Here is an 18,619-nt window from a genome sequence, read left to right on the forward strand (position 1 = left end):
CTTCACCTACCTCTATGCAGATGACCTCTACATCACCCCCATTATTTCCAATCTCTCCCTTCCTCTTCCCTCCAAGATATCAATCAATGGTATTTATTGAGCGTGAACTACGTTCGAGAAATCTCCACATGAATGTTCCACCAGTCCTGTACGCTCAATTTGTGTAAAACTGAATTCATCGTCCTTTCCTCCTCTCCTCCATCTTACTTTTCTCATAACAGTTGACGATAACGATAACTGTGGTATTTGTTAAGTGCTTTCATTCATTCATTCATTCAATAGTATTTATTGAGCGCTTACTATGTGCAGAGCACTGTACTAAGCGCTTGGGATGAACAAGTCGGCAACAGATAGAGACAGTCCCTGCCGTTTGACGGGCTTACGGTCTAATCGGGGGAGACGGACAGACAAGAACAATGGCACTAAACAGCGTCAAGAGGAAGAACATCTCGTAAAAACAATGGCAACTAAATAGAATCAAGGCGATGTACAATTCATTAACAAAATAAATAGGGTAACGAAAATATATACAGTTGAGCGGACGAGTACAGTGCTGTGGGGATGGGAAGGGAGAGGTGGAGGAGCAGAGGGAAAAGGGGAAAATGAGGCTTTAGCTGCGGAGAGGTAAAGGGGGGATGGCAGAGGGAGTAGAGGGGGAAGAGGAGCTCAGTCTGGGAACGCCTCTTGGAGGAGGTGATTTTTAAGTAAGGTTTTGAAGAGGGAAAGAGAATCGGTTTGGCGGAGGTGAGGAGGGAGGGCGTTCCAGGACCGCGGGAGGACGTGACCCAGGGGTCGACGGCGGGATAGGCGAGACCGAGGGACGGTGAGGAGGTGGGCGGCAGAGGAGCGGAGCGTGCGGGGTGGGCGGCAGAAAGAGAGAAGGGAGGAGAGGTAGGAAGGGGCAAGGTGATGGAGAGCCTTGAAGCCTAGAGTGAGGAGTTTTTGTTTGGAGCGGAGGTCGATAGGCAACCACTGGAGTTGTTTAAGAAGGGGAGTGACATGCCCAGATCGTCTCTGCAGGAAGATGAGCCGGGCAGCGGAGTGAAGAATAGACCGGAGCGGGGTGAGAGAGGAGGAAGGGAGGTCAGAGAGAAGGCTGACACAGTAGTCTAGCCGGGATATAACGAGAGCCCGTAATAGTAAGGTAGCCGTTTGGGTGGAGAGGAAAGGGCGGATCTTGGCGATATTGTAGAGGTGAAACCGGCAGGTCTTGGTAACGGATAGGATGTGTGGGGTGAACGAGAGGGACGAGTCAAGGATGACACCGAGATTGCGGGCCTGCGGGACGGGAAGGATGGTCGTGCCATCCACAGTGATAGAGAAGTCTGGGAGCGGACCGGGCTTGGGAGGGAAGATGAGGAGCTCAGTCTCGCTCAGGTTGAGTTTTAGGTGGCGGGCCGACATCCAGGTGGAGACGTCCTGGAGGCAGGAGGAGATGCGAGCCTGAAGGGAGGGGGAGAGGACAGGGGCGGAGATGTAGATCTGCGTGTCATCTGCGTAGAGATGGTAGTCAAAGCCGTGAGAGCGGATGAGTTCACCGAGGGAGTGAGTGTAAATGGAGAACAGAAGAGGGCCAAGAACTGACCCCTGAGGAACTCCAACAGTTAAAGGATGGGAGGGGGAGGAGGCTCCAGCGAAGGAGACCGAGAATGATCGGCCAGAGAGGTGAGAGGAGAACCAGGAGAGGACAGAGTCCGTGAAGCCAAGGTGAGATAAGGTATGGAGGAGGAGGGGATGGTCGACAGTGTCAAAGGCAGCAGAGAGGTCAAGGAGGATCAGAATGGAGTAGGAGCCATTGGATTTGGCAAGAAGGAGGTCATGGGTGACCTTAGAGAGAGCAGTCTCAGTAGAGTGGAGGGGATGGAAGCCAGATTGGAGGGGGTCTAGGAGAGAATGGGAGTTAAGTGCTTTCTGTGTCAAGTACTGTTCTGAGCCCTGTGACAGATACAGAGTAATCATGTTGGAACCAGTTTAAGTAAGAGGAAGAATAGAGATTGAATTCCCATTTTACAGATGAAGAAACTGAGGCACAGAGAAGTAAGTGACTTCCCAAGGGTCTCACAGCAGGAAAATGGTAGGGCTGGGATTAGAACCCAGGTCCTCTGACTCCCAGGTCTGTGCTGTTTCCACTAAGCCATGCTGCTCCTAACATCCCCATCCTCCCTGCCTCTGAAACTTGCAACCTGGGGCATTGCCTTGACTCCTCCCTGACTTTCAACTCTCACATTCAGTCAGCTGCTAGATCCTGTCAGTTTTTTCTTCACAACTTTTTCTGGATCCACCTCCTCTTCTCCATCCAAATGGCCACTACCTTGGTCAATCACTTGGATTGCCACATCTTGACTATTTACATCAGTCACTTTACTGGTATCCCTGCCTCCAGACTCTCACCTCTCTAGTCCACACTTGACTCTGCTTCCTGGATCATTTTTTTCCTAAAAAAGTCATTCTGTCAACATCTCCCCACTCCTTAAAAACCTTCAAGGGTCACTTTCTACTTCTTGACTATCCCCTCCTCTTTTTTCTCCTTCTTTCCCACTTCATTAAGTAAAAATTATCTACAATGAGCAAAAATTCCCGAGCACTGGCTTCAAGAAACTCTCCATCAGCTTTCCACAGCTTACTGGCTACTCTCTTCTCCCCATCTCACAGCCTCGGTGCCTCTCATGCTAACCTACTCACTGTGCCTCATTTTCCTCTCTCTCACTTTTGACCCCTTGATCATGCTTTCTTCTGCCTGGAATTCCTTCCCCCTTCGCTTCTATCAGACCATTGCTCTCCCCATCTTCAAAGCCCTTCTGAAATCACATCTCCTTCAGGAAGCCAAGCGCTAAGCACTTGGGAGTGCACAATACAAGAGAATTAGCAGACACGTTCCCTGCCCATAATGAGCTTACAGTCTAGAGGGGACGTGTCCACGAGGAGCTTATACCTTAAAGGGAGTGACAAACTTGAAAATATCTGCAAACAGAATAAATAATTAAAAATACAACTGGATATGCATGTATTCACAAGTGCTGAGGATGGATATACATTCACAACGGAACTGGGGCTGCAGTGACTCGAAGTGTAGGAAATTAGCTGGGGAAGGCTTTTACTGTTTCCAGTATTCTGAATAGTAACTGAGGTGGGAATGGGATTTACTATCCCATACAAGCAGCATGGCTTGGTGGAAAGAGCCCGGGCTTCGGAGCCATAGATCATGGGTTCGAATCCTACTCCATCACGTGTCTGCTGTGTGACCTTAGGCAAGTCACTTAACTTCTCTGTGCCCCAGTTCTCTCATCTGTAAAATGGGGATGAAGACTGTGAGCCCCACGTGGGACAACCTGATCACTTTGTATGCCTCCAGCACTTAGAACAGTGCTTTGCACATAGTAAGCGCTTAACAAATACCACCATCATTATTATTATTATTGTTATCTCAAATTTCAGGAAAAATACTTAATGAAGGAGAAAGGAATAATCTGGCACCATAGAAACTGCACAGCTTTATGATCTGAGATTTTAGGAATGCAGCCTCATTCTTGCTATTAAAAGCAGAGAGAGAACTAAAAGGCCTCACTCAACAATAACGCAAAGACCACCCACCACCCCTAAAATCTTGCAAAACACCCGAGGTCACCTTAGAGAGCTCTGAAACAATCATTCTACTGGGAGGGGATGGAAGAAGTGAAGTGGGGGAAAGGGTAGGGTTTGGTTCACAATTACAGCTACATCTTACTGGTCTTTTGAACTACAGTAAGGGATTCCGCAAAGGAGAAATACATGTACCTCATGAACCACAGAGCCCAGCAAAAAGTACAGCCTTTGACACAATTCTCCAAGGTTGGAGAGGCTGCTCGCTCTGAAGGTACCATCTGGATCTTTTGCGCCTCTCAGGAACGTGTGGATCAAAGGCTCTCGGTACTGGGAAACCATGTCCCCTATAAAAGAGAGATAAAATATCAGTGCTCATTTAAAGAAATGCTTAAACATTTTAATAAGGACAAACAGCTAGGTGAATCAGAGTAAAGGCTCCAGAAAGCCTCCCTTATCAACAGCAACTTGCTCTTTCCCAGGGCAAAACTTTGATAGCCAAAGAGAGGCATAATACAACCCCCAATTAGGCTTATTGAAAGTTGAAGCTCTGTGAAATTGGGCTTTGGGGCTGCCTTTGATGACGGAATCTCCCGTAGTAAATTCTGCAAGTTTCAATGCGGTCACAAGACCTCAGGAATGGGAGCCTGCCCGAAGAAATCTTTTACAGTGCTGGGGGTCTGTTATTTCTGGCTCCAATGTTTGTCCCTTACCAGCAGGAAGAGGAGGCTGAGGAGGAGGATGCTCCCACCATCTTTGTGATCCTCCCTGGGAGGTGCAATGCAGCCACAACTGTGATGCGCAGATCTAGCCAAAAAGTGGCATGGTGCTTGCGTGGGCCAGGAGTTGGGGTGGTGGGGTGATGTTCATGTACGTAAGCCCTTGCATCGGCAGCAGCTCTGGAGCTCCAACTCCATCTTTTTCCCAGGAGATTCTGGAATCCTATCTAGGTTGATCAGGTATGGGCAGCACTTCTTTGTGGAGCTTTGGAATGAGGGTGAAAGGAACCTCTTGTGCCCAGCCCCGGTGAGGATCAAAAAGACAGCAGTGGAGGAGCAGCATGAGTGGGTACCAGTTGCTTCCATTTCCCTTCCTCTTTTTACTCTTCTCCTCACTCCTCTTTCCTCTCCTGTCTCCTCAAAGCCCCATCCCCAAGATCATTCCCAGGCTCACAACGAAAAGTTGGCAGTTCTAGAAAAGAATCCATTTTAACATTGAGTCCAACTTCTCATGGTAGCCTTCTAGGTTCTTCCAGTTGCCAAGTGAAAAGTAACTTTGCATATATGGGTGTGGGAAGAGCTGGCCTAAGTCCAACCAAGGAAGAGGCCAACAGCTGACAAAGATTAATAAGAAAAGGGAAGGTCTCCAATGGGAGAGTCAGCAGAACTTGAAATATAAGAGGGTTCTTCCAAGTTGTCTCATGTTGCTGCAGGTTTGATCTAAAGTTCCTCAATACTGGCCTGCATGGAAACTTACAATGTTACCCTGACTCTGACGCAGACATGCAAATGCAGATCCCGGGGCACACACACATACCTAATGAGAGAAAGGGAGCTTGTAGCTGCAGGGAAGTCAGAGAAACCAGAACAAGAACTCTAACTTTTCAGGTTTAAGAAAATCAATCTGGCCTAGTCATACAGTTAGTAAAATGCGGTAAGCTTAAAGGTTACAGGAAAGGTCTTTCAGGGCAGAACAGACTAAGTGAACTGAAGTTGTCATGAAATAAGATGGAAAAGAGTTTGACTCCATTAAACGGTGGAGGTAGCAACAGAAGTTGAGGCGGGGGTGGTTGGAGAAGTTGGATGTGGGCACAGGCAGAAGGGAAGGTTTGAGAATGAGGATTCCGAATGGGCTGAGCAGGTAAGAGAATGGGATAATTGGAGGAGAGGTGGATGGAAATGAAGGAGGGAAGACTGGAGAGCCACAGCACAGATGGATGGAGAGGACTGGCTTAAGAAACCTTCAGGGAGAGGCAGGAGGGTCACTGAGAGGCCTGGCCAGCTCCCTACGGCTGGCTCCTTAATTCTTCCCAAAGCCTCCTGAGATGGTTCTCTCCTTGGACTGGATAGGTAAGATGCTGATTAGTCAGAAATGCCTACACATGAGCAGGAGTTTGATTATTATTTACATTTCCAGTATTTATTAAAGGCTTACTAAGTGTGGCGCAAGGTTCCACACTGCCAAACACCATCCTTTCTGCGCGTACTTTACATTAGTGTTCTGCACTTTGAATATAGGAGAATATTTGCTGCAATTCTCAAATTTTCTTAAGTCTTTTCCTCCAAATTTTACCTTCTGTTCTTCCATATTTTACCCAAAGGCTGCTATTTCTGGTAATTTACTATTTTGTACACTGTCAGTAACTTTTCTTCTAAAATCCAATACCTATAATTGTACATTCATTCTGTGCTTTAAGTCTTTTGGTTTTGTTGCTAGGGGCCTGTTGCTCTTAACTGTGTAGTACTCTCTAAATGATGTAAGTTTCCAAATTTATATTTCAAAAGTTGCTTCTTGCAATTCTATGCTCTGGGCTAGAAGTACCCAAAATCTTACTTTATAAGGCTGCTGAATGCAAAACTGACCTCTTTATTACATGAAATATATTTTTCAAAAGAATTTTCTTTGCAATTCTTTCATCTGGGCTTTAAATTATTAATTATAATAAAAGCATAATCTGTAGTGAATGGCAATATCTCTTCCAATATTTTATTTGCGTGTTAATTAGCAAGGCCTGGTGAAAATTCAAAATCAGGCTACAGTGTTTTAGAACTAGTTGAGATTAGTGCATTTCTCAAAGAAGACCTTCCAAATCATTATTTATTTCACTTCTTAAGATGAGTGCAATTCAAAAACCCAATACAATTATGACATTGAGATGAGAAAAGGTTCAGGATCCTCAAGAGCCCTACGGTAATATTACACCCACACTCAAAGGTGGATATCTATTCCATTGGAAAGACCTCCAGGGAGGGGAATGCTATAATTTGCTGCAGAAACTCAGTCAAATGCTTAAGAATCTTCCAGCATAAAAGCTTTTATTTAAACGTATCTCATGTATCCAACCGTGTCAATTTCAGCTTTTTTCTGCCTCAGAAAAAGATGGTTAAAGTTCTTCTGAGTTTTATTTTTCTAGGTTTAATAATACCATTACTTTTGTGTTTATATGGCCCAACCTTTAATTATCTATTCCAGATTTTTTCAGCCTCCAGGGATACAAACAGGAGTAGGTTTCTGCATTCTTCCCTGGTCCTGCACTTCCTGTGTGGATGAGTGTGATTAAACATACATGAATATATGACTGTCCTTCATATTCAAGGATGGTGTTACTGATAGAGAAATCCTACTCCTGTATGAGTGCTGGGCTGAAAAGATCCAGTTGTGATCTCAAAGATCATAAGATAGTCTCATGTTTCTCCCATGTATTTGCCACTTTCAATGCCTATTGCTATACTTTAAAACTGCATTTGGCCATTAATTACCTGTAGTCCCTTCAAAGACATCTCCAGATTCTCAGAGTTACATCACAACTCATGGGCCATTTTTCCATTCCCAATAGCAAGCCTGGATCACTAACAGTGAGATCTAGGAATGGAGTCAGTTATTTTACGGTGAACTGATACGGATCATATTGAAGACGAAAGGGTGATACAAATGTTTTTAAGACCTAGTGAAGTCAGTTTTCAAGAAATGCAGTTTAGCGGCAGACTGCTGGAAGACTATCGCTGCAAACAAGATTAGCAGGAAGTAACCAAGAGAGAGGTTCCTTTCCTCCAACAAAACCCAGGAAAGACAGGGATATTAAAAGGCAGTTTTGAAAATAATAATAGATACTGCAAGGGCAAACACATAATCCAACCCAGTGTTGAATGACCACGGGTCACCCAGGGGTCCTTTCAGGGGTACTGGCACACATGGATATGATCTCCCTATCAGAAGTTTCATCTTTGAGCACGGACATATGGGATCACAGCCAAGCGGCCTATAGCTTTCTTTCCTTTTTTCGGGGCTCGATGGGGCATCTCCTCCCTCCCCAACCCATCATCACCAGGGTGAAAACCTGCCATACAGGAACAGGGTAAGCCAAAGCTGGAGGATATTCCCCAGTGGGGTACTGAGGCCCATTAATTGGCACCTAACTTCCTCCCCCCGACCCCAACCACTGCTGGGGGGCAAAGATCAGGAGTGGGATGGACAGAAGTCTGCCTTCCCAATTTATCTATCATCCAGGAAGGTTGTGGTTTTTGGACCAAGTGTGGCTCTAAGGCCTAGTCCTCCCAGTGGCAAAGTACCGCTGTACTGATCACTATTATGACTTTACCCCATCACTTCTTTCCCTGTGAACCTGGGCCTTCGTCTGTACAAAGCGCTGCAGTAAGCTCTGGGGAGAGGTACAAGGGAATTGCTTCAAAGTAAGCACTTACATGTCACATATTATAAAAGCCATTGTGTAATAAAAGCTATTGTGTAGTTTTTGAAACAGAAACTAGGAAGCCTCTACATCCATATATTGGATATATGAAAATATAAAAGTTGGGAAGCCCTAAATTAGCCAAGAATGCCAATAACTTAGTCAATGATGAGTACAGTGGGTGGATTAGCTTGTGTTTTCCTTCATGTTCTAACATGTTAATACTGCTCAGAACCAAGCAGAACAGAATTAAATGCTTTACTGAAGTCAGTGTATATTATATAGCTATTCCTGCCCCCCTCAACAAAGAGCTGTCATAACGTAGGAAATTGTTCTGGTCTGACACAAAGCCATTTGGCTAATTAAGTAATTTAAATAATTTAAAGAGTTAAATTATTTATGCCTGTAGAATAGATCAATGGTTATCTGGCCCTGAACTCTTGTGGAGTCATTTATCTGTTTGTTTCCAGTTCTGCTTTCACTTAACGTGTGATTGAGGATTAAAACAAGTAGGGTTGTACTCCAAGTTAATAGCACTACAACAAAGGGGTCCAGTCATCGAATTCATACTGAAAATCCCCTTTTTTCTCCTCCACTATCTTCATCCAGCCTCACTGGGCCAAATAGAAGAGCTGAATGAATGTCTCTGCAGAGGGACAGCCTGCTACACACATTAAAAGTCTTGCTACAGAGCCTAGATAGTAACTCATATATATAGAAATTCCTTTCTTGATCCCCAGTTATAATTGGGATTGGAAAGAGCTCTATGATTCCAATCCTAGACAATCAATAATATTCACTGAGTGCCTGTCGTGTGCAGAACACTATGTATACTTAAGCAGTTGAGAGTACAATAGAATTCCTAGACATGAAACCTGCCCTCAAGAATTTTACAATCTAGTCAGAGCGACAGATACTAAAATAAATTACAGTGACGAGGCAGAAAGAAAAGAGGATATATACATATATATGTGTGTGTGTGTGTCTATATATTCATTCATTCAATAGTATTTATTGAGTGCTTACTATGAGCAGAGCACTGTACTAAGCACTTGGAATGTACAATTCAGCAACAGATAGAGACAATCCCTGCCCAATGACGGGCTCACAGTCTAAATGAGGGAGACAGTAAAGCAAAACAGAACAAAACAAAAACAAGACATCATCAAGATAAATGGAATCAAGGAGATATACACCTTATTAACAAAATAAATAGGGTAATAAATAATATATACAGATGAGCACAGTGCTGAGGGGAGGGGAAGGGGGAAGAGCAGAGGGTGGGAGGAAGGAGGGGAGGGGAAGCAGAGGGATAAGGAGGCTCAGTCTGGGAGGGCCTCCTGGAGGAGGTATATATACACACACGAGCTAGTGCTTAACTAATAAGATATGCAAGATATTTATAAACGTGAGGCAGGAGGTTATGAGTACTTAATTGCTTAGGTGGTACACAAGCGCTGAGCAGGCGGTAGGGGGAATATACGCAGGGGAGACTAGACATGAATCGGGGAAGGCCTCCTGGAGAAGATGAAATTTCAGAAGGGCTTTGGAAATGGGGAGAGCTGTGGATTTTCAAATTAAAAATATGGAACAATTCACAAATTTACAGGCAGGAGGAAAACGTCCTACAAATGGCCTTGTTAGAGCTTTAGGACTGTATATTTAGTACACATTAGAGCATTACACTGCTTTCATGCTGAAGCCAGCCTTTGATCTTGATGGGGCTTGCCAGTGAAGCTGGTACAACTACCCTGAAGAGTCACAGGATAAAAATGCTAGCTAGTGTTATGCAGTTCACCCCTACTGTTCCCCATGTGTTAGAGCCCAGTTTTTTCCTCCAGTCTATTTACCAACTAGCTGATGCCCTCAGATTTCCATTTCCAATATTAATCCTGAAGGTGGGATTGTTCATGGGTGGCGGGGGGCGGAGACTTTTACATCCCAAGCATTTCTAGGACTACATAACCCGGAAACGTAGTGGTTGGAGACACCCCCGACAACAGCACGGAACCCTGAAACCATAGTGCGACAGAGGGATGACTCCTCCTGGTTTTGGAGTAGCCATAGCTATGCTGCAGCCAGTGGTTTGAGGGCTGGTCTGTAATCAGTCGAGCGCTTACTATGTGCAGAACACTGTACTCAGTGCTTGGGAGAGTACAATACCACAGAATTAGTGGACACGTTCCTTGCCCACAAGACACAGACATTTATACAAATGAATACTTTACAATATATAATTTAAAGCTATGTACATAAGGGTTGCTGGGAGAGGTTCAGGGCACTGCCCTCCAAACTGTGGCCACTGGATGACGAGGTGGGACATGTGAGATCCCCAAATAATGGTCACATGGGGAACGGAACGGGGGAAATAGTAATCAGAGTTGACGAGAAGGTTTAAAGACACAATCAAGCACATTCTCACGTGATGCCACACTGCAGTGGTCTGTTGGAGGGCAGAGAACAGAACTATCCTAGTCGGCAGCAGTACAGAAACAGCTTGGATCTTCTTGAGCAGAGGCCTCACCAAAATCAAGAGTAACTGGGAAAACTGAAAACTGGAGCTTCAAATAGCACAGTCTGTCCATTTAATTATTGGGGACTGACAAATACTTCCAGAAACCCTGCTATGCCCCTAACCTTTCTTCTGGTTTCCTACCCTCCTTTTCTCGGCTGCGCACTTCAAAATGGAGGGGAATCTGGGTCAGTTATAATGGGAAGGTGAAAATGAATGCAGAGGGAAAAAAAAATTCACAAAATAACCCAGATTAATAATATTAAAATCTTGACCTGGAAATATTGGTTAAAAGATACCAAGTAGGTAGATAGCAATAATATGCAAATCACGTAAAAACATTTTTGGTTCTTTTATACTTTCAAAATTCTATATGTGACCTGAGCACACAGTACCGCTTTAAGATGCATTCACTACATAAATAAACCTATTGGAATTGTGCTTTTTTTTTTTTCATTCTATGGTCAGGATGTAGAACGATCAGCTGTTAAATATCCCAACAACAACCAAGTAATAATAATAATAATATTCACAATTGTATTAGGTGTTAAGCGTTTTCTATGTCCCGTTAGACGGTAGGTTCGTTGTGGGTAGGGAATATGTCTGTTATATTGTTATATTGGGCTCTCCCAAGAACTTCGTCATGGGTTCTAATCCCGGCTCCGCCGCTTGTCTGCTGTGTGACCTTGGGTAAGTCACTTAATTTCTCTGTGCCTCAGTTACCTCATCTGTAAAATGGGAATTAAGACTGTGAACCCCATGTGGAACAACCTGATGACCTTGTATCTACCCCAGTGATTAGAACAGCTTGGCACATAGTAAGTGCTTAACAAACACCACCATTATTATAATTACTCTGCACACAGTAAGCATTCAGTAAGCATGACTGATTGACTGATTGCTAGGCACTGCACTAAATGTTAGGATGGATACAAGCCAATCAGGTTGCAAACAGTCCCTGTCCCACAGAGGGCTCACAGTCTTAATCACCATTTTACAGATAAGGTAACGGAGGCGCAGAGAAGTGGAGCGACTTGCCTAAGGTCACACAGCAGACAAGTGGTAGAGTCCAGATTGGAATCCAGGTCCTTCTAACTCCCGGGCCTGTGCTCTATCCACTAGGCCATGCTGCTTTGAATTCAACAACAGTGCTCAAACAGTGTCCCTTCTTCAGCAGGAACTTGACTAGAAGAGATGAGATAGTCCAAGTAATGACATACACTATAATCAATTCCTTTGTGCAGATTTTCAGTCCTAAGGTCTCTGTAGCTGGACTGAGCCTCATCTGACGTTTATATAGAAATCAGCTAAAAGACCTTGAACCACCCAATGCCAGCCTCTACAACAGAAGTCTCTAGTCACTATCCTCCAGTCCTCCAGCTACAATGACAGAGTGATCAAGATAAAGAAACTTTTTACAGTACTATTTCTCAATGAGCTGGATGTGCCAGAATTTTTAGCTCATGTTGACTGCGATCCCAAGCAAAACATGGAAATAAGTCACGGGACCACAGGAATTGGTAGCAAAACAGCAAAGATCTACTTTCAATCAGTGAATATATCTAACATCAGCTGGTGATCATCAACATTATCTTCTGCTTACTGAATTAAGTAAAGGCAATTTGGATCTAAACAGTGGCATATTCCAGCCATGCATGGAGTTCATTAGATTGACAGTTGACTGATCTGCTCCTAATAAATTAGCAAATCATTCACAGTGCTGAAAATTGGTCTTTAAGCCATGAAGCTACTCCAATGTAAGGGTCCAGGGGAACAACGACGTTTGCAGGGAGTTTTCCAGCAGTGGTGTCAGGAGCGATATGAATCAAGGAATCCTATCTACAAGTTCCAAGGAACAGCAAAAGGGAGTTTCTAAGCACTGTACTAAGCGCTTACCTTTAGCAACTGATATGACTGCTCCACTGGTGCCACACCTCTGTCCATCTGGCAAGCACAGTTTACCTTGCGGCAGTGACACGGTGCCAGGAAAAGGCAGAGTACAAGGAATTCCGGAGAGGGAGGTGAAACCACATTTTCAATATGGCACTTTTGGTTCAGCTATGCGTGCATCATTCATGGGGTTAAAATGTTTTTTTCAACCAAATTGTTAAATTGTTTCAAAAAGGGCAGGCAGAGGTTAATCTATTTTGTAGGCGAATGGCGAGGCTTTCATTCATTCAATAGTATTTATTGAGCGCTTACTATGTGCAGAGCACTGTACTAAGCGCTTGAAATGTACAATTCGGCAACAGATAGAGACAATCCCTGCCCAATGATGGGCTCATGGTCTAAAATCACCTCAATATCTTCTCCAAGTGCAAAAGGCAACCGGTTCCTGAAAGGACGGAAGGGTCGAATTGCCTTTTGCCCAGATTAAATGGCAATAGAGGGTAAGCCAAAGAAATCCAGGGCAGCAGTCATTATTTTTGATATCACCCGAGTCACTGTCAACACACACAACCCAGGAGAATATTGGCTAAGTAAGAATGACCTGGGGCAGGCCAACTGAGATTGCTTAATTCCTGGCTGGGAGAAGCTAGAGGGCTAATATGCAACACAATTAGTCCAATTACCAAGAAATGCTTTTGTCCCAAAGGGTTTTGGCAACTAAAAAAAATCCATAAACCAATAACTGAGGCATTGATTTCTTTACAATGGGAAATGCATTTGGTCTGAAGAACTGTAGCAAGAATTTCTATAGAAATCATCTCACCCCATCCTACCACACCTCACTGATCTCTTACTGCACCCCAGCTCACACACTCTGCTCCTCTAGTGCCAGCTCACTCACTGGGCCCCGAGCTCACCTATCTCGCTGTCTCCTCCTAGCCTCCAACTTCCTACCAGACCATTTACACCACGCCATCACTCTCCCCATCCCCATTCAAAGTATAATGAATGTCCCATCTCCACCAAGAGATAGTCACGGGTACTAATTCCACCTACACCATTTGTCTGCTGTGTGACCTTGGACAAGTCACTTAACTTCTCTGGGCCTCAGTTACTTCATCAGTAAAATGGGGACTGAGACTGTGTCCAACCTGATTTGCTTGTATTCACCTCAGTGCTTAGTACAGTGCCTGGCACATAGTAAGCACTTAACAAATGCCATTATTATTATCATTATTATTCAATAGTATTTATTGAGTGCTTACTATGTGCAGAGCACTGTACTAAGCGATTGGAATGGACAATTCGGCAACAGATAGAGACAATCCCTGCCCATTGTTGGGCTTACAGTCTAATCAGGGGAGACAGACGGACAAAAACAAGACAACTTAATTACGATAAATAGAATCAAGGGGATGTACACCTCATTAACAAAATAAATAGGGTAATAAAAATATACACAAATGAGCACAGTGCTGAGGGGAGGGGAAGGGAGAGGGATGTTTCCCCCATTAGACTGTAAGCTCATTGTGGGCAGGGATCATGTCTAACTCTGTTGTACTGTAACTTGCCCAAGCACTTAGTACAGCTCTCTACTCATAGTAAGTGCTCAATAAATATCATTGATTGATTCCTAAAGAAGCCCTTGGGAGTCAAGATGTTTCATATTGAGATGGAAGGCACTACACTGCTTCTGCTTTACAATATTTTCGTTTCAACTTTATAACACTAGCTTCTTTGTATGTTGGGGGGCTGCCCTGGAGCTGCAGGGAAATAGGGAAATCATTTTAAAAATGGTGACGAGGGGGAAAAAAAGAAGGGAATTGTTTAAAAAGTGTTGGAAACTGGCATGGGGGAGCTTACCTGTTTACTAGACAGAGTCTCCAGGGAGAAGTGACACACCCATTTTACTTCCAAGGAGGTAAAAATAGGCTACCCAATCGTGGATCCTCGTGGATCCTCTCTGACTCAATATAAATGGTTGAATGTAGCTGCATTATTCATCTATAATTAAGTACACAATTCAGGGTAATTTTGATAAAAACTGAATATCTAACTTTGGATCAGGAACAAATGCCCCATTTATAACACGAAAAATTGATTCCAATATACGGTATAGTTTTCAGAAATCAATTGTGTCACAAGTCATAAGTTGAAACAGTGTAGCCTAGTAGAGAAAGCAAGGGCCCGGGAGTCAGAGGACCTAAGTTTTACTCCCGCCAGTTGGTGTGTGACCTTGGGCAAGTCACTTAACTTCTCTGTGTTTCAGTTTCCTTATCTTTAAAATGGGGATTCAATCCTACTCTCTCCTATAGACTATGAGCCCCATGCAAGGCAGGGTCTGTGTCCAACCTGATAACCTTAAATCTACCCCAATGCTTAGAAAAGTGTGTGGTACAACTTAAGTGCTTAACAAACAGCATAATTATAATTAATTATTATTATCAACCTGAGAGCTTCTTCAATGGCTTGTGAAGCTCAAATGTTGATTTAATCAACTGGAAAAAAAAATGAAGGAAAAATGCTTCCATTTTCCCCAATTCTCATAAAACAAAAATGAGCACAACCGACTCCACCCAAAGGCTGTCACTAACAAGACTGATAACAAACTGCTTTGCGTGCAAATTCAGTAAGGTGTGTACAAAGAGGTGTGTTCAACAGTGTATGAGCTGGCCCAAAACAAGGTGGGATTCTTCCTTGGAGGGTAAAGCCAAGAGTAAGGACAGAAACATGATCACAAGGATGGAAGAGTTCCAGATTTACGGGTAAGTGATTTAAAAAGATGAAAGAAAAGAAAGGTAATTTAAATGAGGGAGACTCGTCAGAGTTTGCAGCGATGAAAGTGTTAAAGTCATCCCAATGGTTTAATTAATTTAATTTTCTATATAAATGTTTCAGCGAGTTAAAGCATGTCCAAGAAAAAGCAGACAAGGGATATGGCCTTATAATATTGACAAAAATGTATCTGAAAGAGTGGGGTCTGAGAGTACAACTTATGCTTACATCACATCACAGAATCCCCTTCCCGGAATCTCTACAGTGTTGCGAAACAACTCCTATTTTATCAGGACCTAGAAAGGGGGAAAATGACTTGGATAGTGTTCCTTTCACGTTATTTTCCAGTTGGAGCTGCAATCGACTCTAATCGTTTGCAGGTTAACAGAAGCATGGCTAAAGGTTAAATTGTAAATTCTTGCAAATAAAGGAGAAAATAACAATTTCTCTCCCCCCGCCCCGCCTCTTCCTTTCCCTTGTTTGAGGAGCGGCAAGTAAAATTCCAAACAAATGTTTTAATTTACTGCTGAATTGGAGGGGGAGGAGAAGGTACTAAGACAGGAGATGAAGGCAATGCTTAAAATGAGAAAGCAGCAGAATAAAAACATTGACACATTAAAGTGTAATTATGTTATTATCTTGAAAAGAAAGGACCCTCTTGCCAGTTGCATCTTGCATCTATGAGCCAGAAGAATTTTCCTGCAGCTGGTGATTTTTGGAAAGGAACCGGAATATCTGCTTAGATCTATTTAAAAGGATCCAACTCTGAAAGGTAATACTTTTGCCTTTAAAAGCAAAAAAATGTATTCATTTAAATCAGCACTAGTATGACTAGTAAAATGAGGTTACCTTCTTAAAGACCTGCACTGAAAGGCAAGCAATAACAGGGTTGGTCCTTAAATATTTTTGAATCCATAGTGGGTTAGGTGAATCTGAATGATGCCCTTCCTCTAACGAATGTAAGAAATGCACTTATTCACTTGATTTGGGATTGTTCCTACCCAGCACAGGTATGTTAGATGATGTCACGCAGACATCTCGCATGGTAGAGGCCAAACTCCTTGTTACAAAAAAGATTCCTCTGAAAATGTAAATTCTGTTTCATAAAGTTGTGAAGTTTGGTTTTGTTAGCATAACCCCGTTTCAGAAGGTGCAAGAATCTTAGACGTTCTTGGCTTGCATTGGTGGTGTCAATGGATTCCCTGATCTTCTATTACTCTCTAAACACACCTCCAAATTTTTTTTAGCATCTCCCTCCCCATTCTATAACCTAGACTGTAAGGTCATTACGGGCAGAGAATATATATATGCTGTTTCTGTTGTATTGTTCTCTCCCAAGCATTTAGTAATAATAATAATAATAATGTTGATATTTGTTAAGCACTTACTATGTGCAGAGCACTGTTCTAAGTGCTGGGGGAGATACAGGGTCATCAGGTTGTCCCCACTTGAGGCTCACAGTCTTCATCCCCATTTTACAGATGAGGGAACTGAGGCACAGAGAAGTGAGGTGATTTGCCCACAGTCACAGCTGACAAGTGGCAAAGCCGGGATTCAAACCTGTGACCTCTGACTCCTAAGCCCGGGCTCTTTCTACTGAGTCATGCTGCTTAGTGTGCCGCACATAGTAAGCACTCACTAAATACGATTAAATGAATGAATAAAGGTGCTGTTGCTGTCTACCTGACTAATCACAGGCATTAGAACGGTAAATAAAATGGGATGTCCTTTTAGAGGAATCTTACTCTTGACTTTCCCACTTCCATCCCACTCGTGCTGTTTCTCCAGGTTGGAACTTCCTCCCTCCCCAAATAATAATAATAATAACAATAAGAACAACAACTGTGATATCTGTAAAGCACTTCCTATGTGCCAAGCACTGTACTAAGCACTGGGGTACATACAAGTTAATCAGGTCAGATACAGTCCTTGGCCCACTTGGGCCTTACAGTCTAAGTTGTAGGGAGAACAGATAGTGAAACCCATTTTACAGCTGAGAAAACGGGCACAGAGAAGTTAAGTGACTTGACTGAGGTCTCACAGCAGGCAAGTGGCGGAGCCAGAATTTGAACCCAGATCCTTTGACTCTCAGGCCCGGGCTCTTTCCACTAGGCCACTGTTTCTGATCTCAACAGGCAAACTATAGCTCTCTCTACATTCAAAACCTTCCTGAAATCCCACCTCTTCCAATAAGCCTTTCCCAATTAATCTCCCAGCATCTTGAGAAGCAGCGTGGTTCAGTGGAAAGAGCATGGGCTTTGAAGTCAGAGGTCATGGGTTCGAATCCCCGCTCTGCCACGTGTCAGCTGTGTGACTGTGGGCAAGTCACTTAACTTCTCTGGGCCTCAGCTCATCTGTAAAATGGGGATTAACTGTGAGCCTCACGTGGGACAACCTGATTACCCTGTATCTACCCCAGTGCTTAGAACAGTGCTCTGCACCTAGTAAGCGCTTAACAAATACTAACATTATTATCTTATTCCACCAGCCAACTCTAGCATTTCTGAATTTATTTACACATCCTCAGGACACATGCATAGATGTGCATTCAATTATTTATTTTGACCACTCTAGCTGTAAATATATTTATGTTTGTCTCCCGTGTAAAAGCTTAAGTTCCTACGGAGCATGGAATAGATCTCTTTAATTCAGTACTTCCCCAAGGGCTAGTACTGTAATCTACACCCAGTGGGCACTCAATAAATACTATCACTACGTAGAGATAAAACAAACACCTCCCATGATAACTTCAGCATAAAGTGTGATGTGGGTTAGGGCTCTTTTTAATAATTAGAACAGCTACAGCGGTTTTATTTCTCAATATCTGCATTAGGCCATCTAAAAGTAATCAGATGGGATGATGCTAAGAGTCTCCCATCGAGAAAAAAGTTGGACTGGAATAGTGTCTGCCAACTTCAAGCGAGGGAGTCAAGGCTACAAGAAATGATGCCGATGAGAAAAGATATCGACTGTTACAGATCTTTTCACACAACCTTATGAATCAAGTGCGGAGAACGAGGGGTTCAGACAGATGGGGTGATGGAGAAATCATTAAAATGTGGGGACTACTAGGAATCCATCACACCAATGGCCTGAAAATACTGGTGGGAACTGGATATCACTGCAAAACAGACCAGCCACATCACTCATACTGCACCTGGCGTTGGTAGTTTGAATTAAAAGTCAACAGTTAAGCCAGGGCTGTGTTTACAGCTTCTTGCTTTGAAGAGGAGGCCACAGAAGGATTAATACTTCTAGAACTGATAGGATTCACATGAAATACCAGGAGACTGTTTGGGAAATGATGGTAATTACAGTTTCCTCTTGTATTCAAGGTCCCTCACAACCCAGACAGTAAGTAACCCAATCCAAGATCCTCGGCTTCTTCTCACTGGTCAAATCACCCACCCCACCCTTTCTGAGAGGTTACGGAGGAAAACAAAGTTCTTTGGAGA

General features: G+C 43.4%; 1 protein-coding gene across 2 annotated transcripts in view; it reads right to left on the reverse strand.

Annotated features, from left to right (window-relative positions):
- Nucleotides 1–18,619, reverse strand: part of TANGO6 (transport and golgi organization 6 homolog) — a 110,944-nt gene that overhangs the window by 23,731 nt on the left and 68,594 nt on the right. For both annotated transcript variants that reach the window (XM_007672519.4, XM_007672513.4), the window contains exon 16: nt 3,775–3,926. In XM_007672519.4, coding sequence (XP_007670709.2) covers nt 3,775–3,926 — 152 coding nt within the window. The remainder of the gene's footprint in view (nt 1–3,774; nt 3,927–18,619) is intronic.

The sequence above is a fragment of the Ornithorhynchus anatinus genome, chromosome 11 (genome assembly GCF_004115215.2).
Source record: "Ornithorhynchus anatinus isolate Pmale09 chromosome 11, mOrnAna1.pri.v4, whole genome shotgun sequence".
NCBI classification, from domain to species: domain Eukaryota; kingdom Metazoa; phylum Chordata; class Mammalia; order Monotremata; family Ornithorhynchidae; genus Ornithorhynchus; species Ornithorhynchus anatinus.